The 1,889-nt window shown below is 43.7% G+C and overlaps 1 protein-coding gene across 1 annotated transcript in view; it reads right to left on the reverse strand.

Annotated features, from left to right (window-relative positions):
- The window catches only part of IFT52 (intraflagellar transport 52), a 62,838-nt gene that overhangs the window by 56,236 nt on the left and 4,713 nt on the right, over positions 1 to 1,889 (reverse strand). Inside the window, exon 3 of the mRNA XM_011929200.1 lies at positions 741 to 828. Within this exon, the coding sequence (XP_011784590.1) occupies positions 741 to 828 (88 nt within the window). The remainder of the gene's footprint in view (positions 1 to 740; positions 829 to 1,889) is intronic.

Here is a 1,889-nt window from a genome sequence, read left to right on the forward strand (position 1 = left end):
GCCTCAGCCTCCCGAGTAGCTGGGATTACAGGAACACGCCACCACGCCTGGCTAATTTTGTATTTTTAGTAGAGATGGGGTTTCTCCATGTTGGTCAGGGTGGTCTCGAACTCTCAACCTCAGGTGATCCACCTGCCTCGGCCTCCCAAAGCGCTGGGATTACAGGCATGAGCCACCGCACCCGGCAAAATTTTCCTATTTTCAAAGCAAAAATATAGCAAAGAAGTGTGGCTAGTGGCTGGGCGTGGTGGCTCACGCCTATAATCCCAGCACTTCGGGAGGCTGAGGTAGGCAGCATAAGGTCAGGAGTTTGAGACCAGCCTGGCCAATGTGGTGAAACCCTGTCGCCACTAAAAATACAAAAATTAGCCAGGCGTAGTGGTGGGCACCTGTAGTCCCAGCTACTCAGGAGGCTAAGGCAGGGAGAACTGCTTGAACCCGGGAGGCGGAGGTCACAGTGAGCTAAGATTACGCCACTACACTCCAGCCTAGGTGACAAAGTGAGACTGTCTCAAAAAAAAAAAGGAAATGTGGCTAATATTTAATTGGCCCACACTATGTGTTTGGTACTTTACATGAAGCAAGCATCTCGGTTAATCATCACAACTCCATGATGAAAAGAGAGATGAAGTGACTACCTTAAGGCCACACAGTAAGTGGTGAAGGATTCAGATCCAGTATTTCAGAGCCCAGGCTCCTAATCATTTCACCATATTCCTTCTTTAGTGGATATTTCTTACCTCAGCTGCAGTAAATTTTTCCCTTGGCCCAGCTGTAATCCACAGTTTCACTCCATTTAACTTCTCAGATGTGATTTCATCTTTTAAGCTAGAAATACAATTTTAAAAGCAAATGTTAGGTCCATAATTTAAATCAATTTATGTATTGTTTTAGTCTCTCAACTATTTGGAAGCAGAGGCCACAGAGGCTCAGAGATGAAGGGACGTAGACGTAACTGGTCCAGTCTCTCTCCCAAAGTGAGAATTCCCTCTAGAGGCCTGCCCCAGAGTCATCTGGCCTCTGTTCAAACACTTCCAGTAAGTCAAGGTGTTCAAATTAAGCCATGCTAAAGCATAAGGAAGTCCTCAACTACTAATTCAATCAGCCCTACCATTAGCTTGTATGATTACATATCCTCACCTATTAAGAAGAAACATACACATACACATACACAAAGTCAAAGTCATTCTCATTTAATTCTCATGTTTCCTTTCCCTAGTATTGACCTCACTCAAAATATGAAGAAAGCTTCTAAATCTTAAAAAGCTACATGTGTATAATTAGAATAATTTTTTGGTGCGTGATTTGGAAGACAACTTAATAATATGCTGCTTTAATAATATCCTAATTGCTGATTTCAAAAGAAATGTTTTTTGGTTTTTGTTTTTGACAGAGTCTCCCTCTGTTGCCCAGGCTGGAGTGCAGTGGCATGATCTTGGCTCACTGCAGGCTTCACTGCCTGGGTTCAAGGGATTCTTGTCCCTCAACCTCCTTAGTGGCTGGGATTATAGGCACGCACCATCAACTCAAGTGATCTGCCTGCTTCAGCCTCCCAAAGTGCTGGGATTACAGGCATGAGCCACTGCGTCTTGTCCAAGAGATGTTTTAATAAGAATTTATTTAATTATGAATAATTTTTTAAATTTTTTTGAGACAGAGTCTCACTCTGTCACCAAGCTGGAGTGCAGTGGCGCGATCTCGGCTTACTATAACCTCCGCCTTCTGGGTTTAAGTGATTCTCCTGCCTCAGCCTCCCGAGTAGCTGGGACTATAGGCGGGCACCATCATGCCCAGCTAATTTTTGTAATTTTAGTAGAGACAGGGTTTCACCATGTTGGCCAGGATGGTCTTGATTTTTCTTTTTTTTTTTTGAGACAGAGTCTCACTCT

The sequence above is a fragment of the Colobus angolensis genome, unplaced genomic scaffold (genome assembly GCF_000951035.1).
Source record: "Colobus angolensis palliatus isolate OR3802 unplaced genomic scaffold, Cang.pa_1.0 Scaffold8, whole genome shotgun sequence".
Lineage (NCBI taxonomy): Eukaryota > Metazoa > Chordata > Mammalia > Primates > Cercopithecidae > Colobus > Colobus angolensis.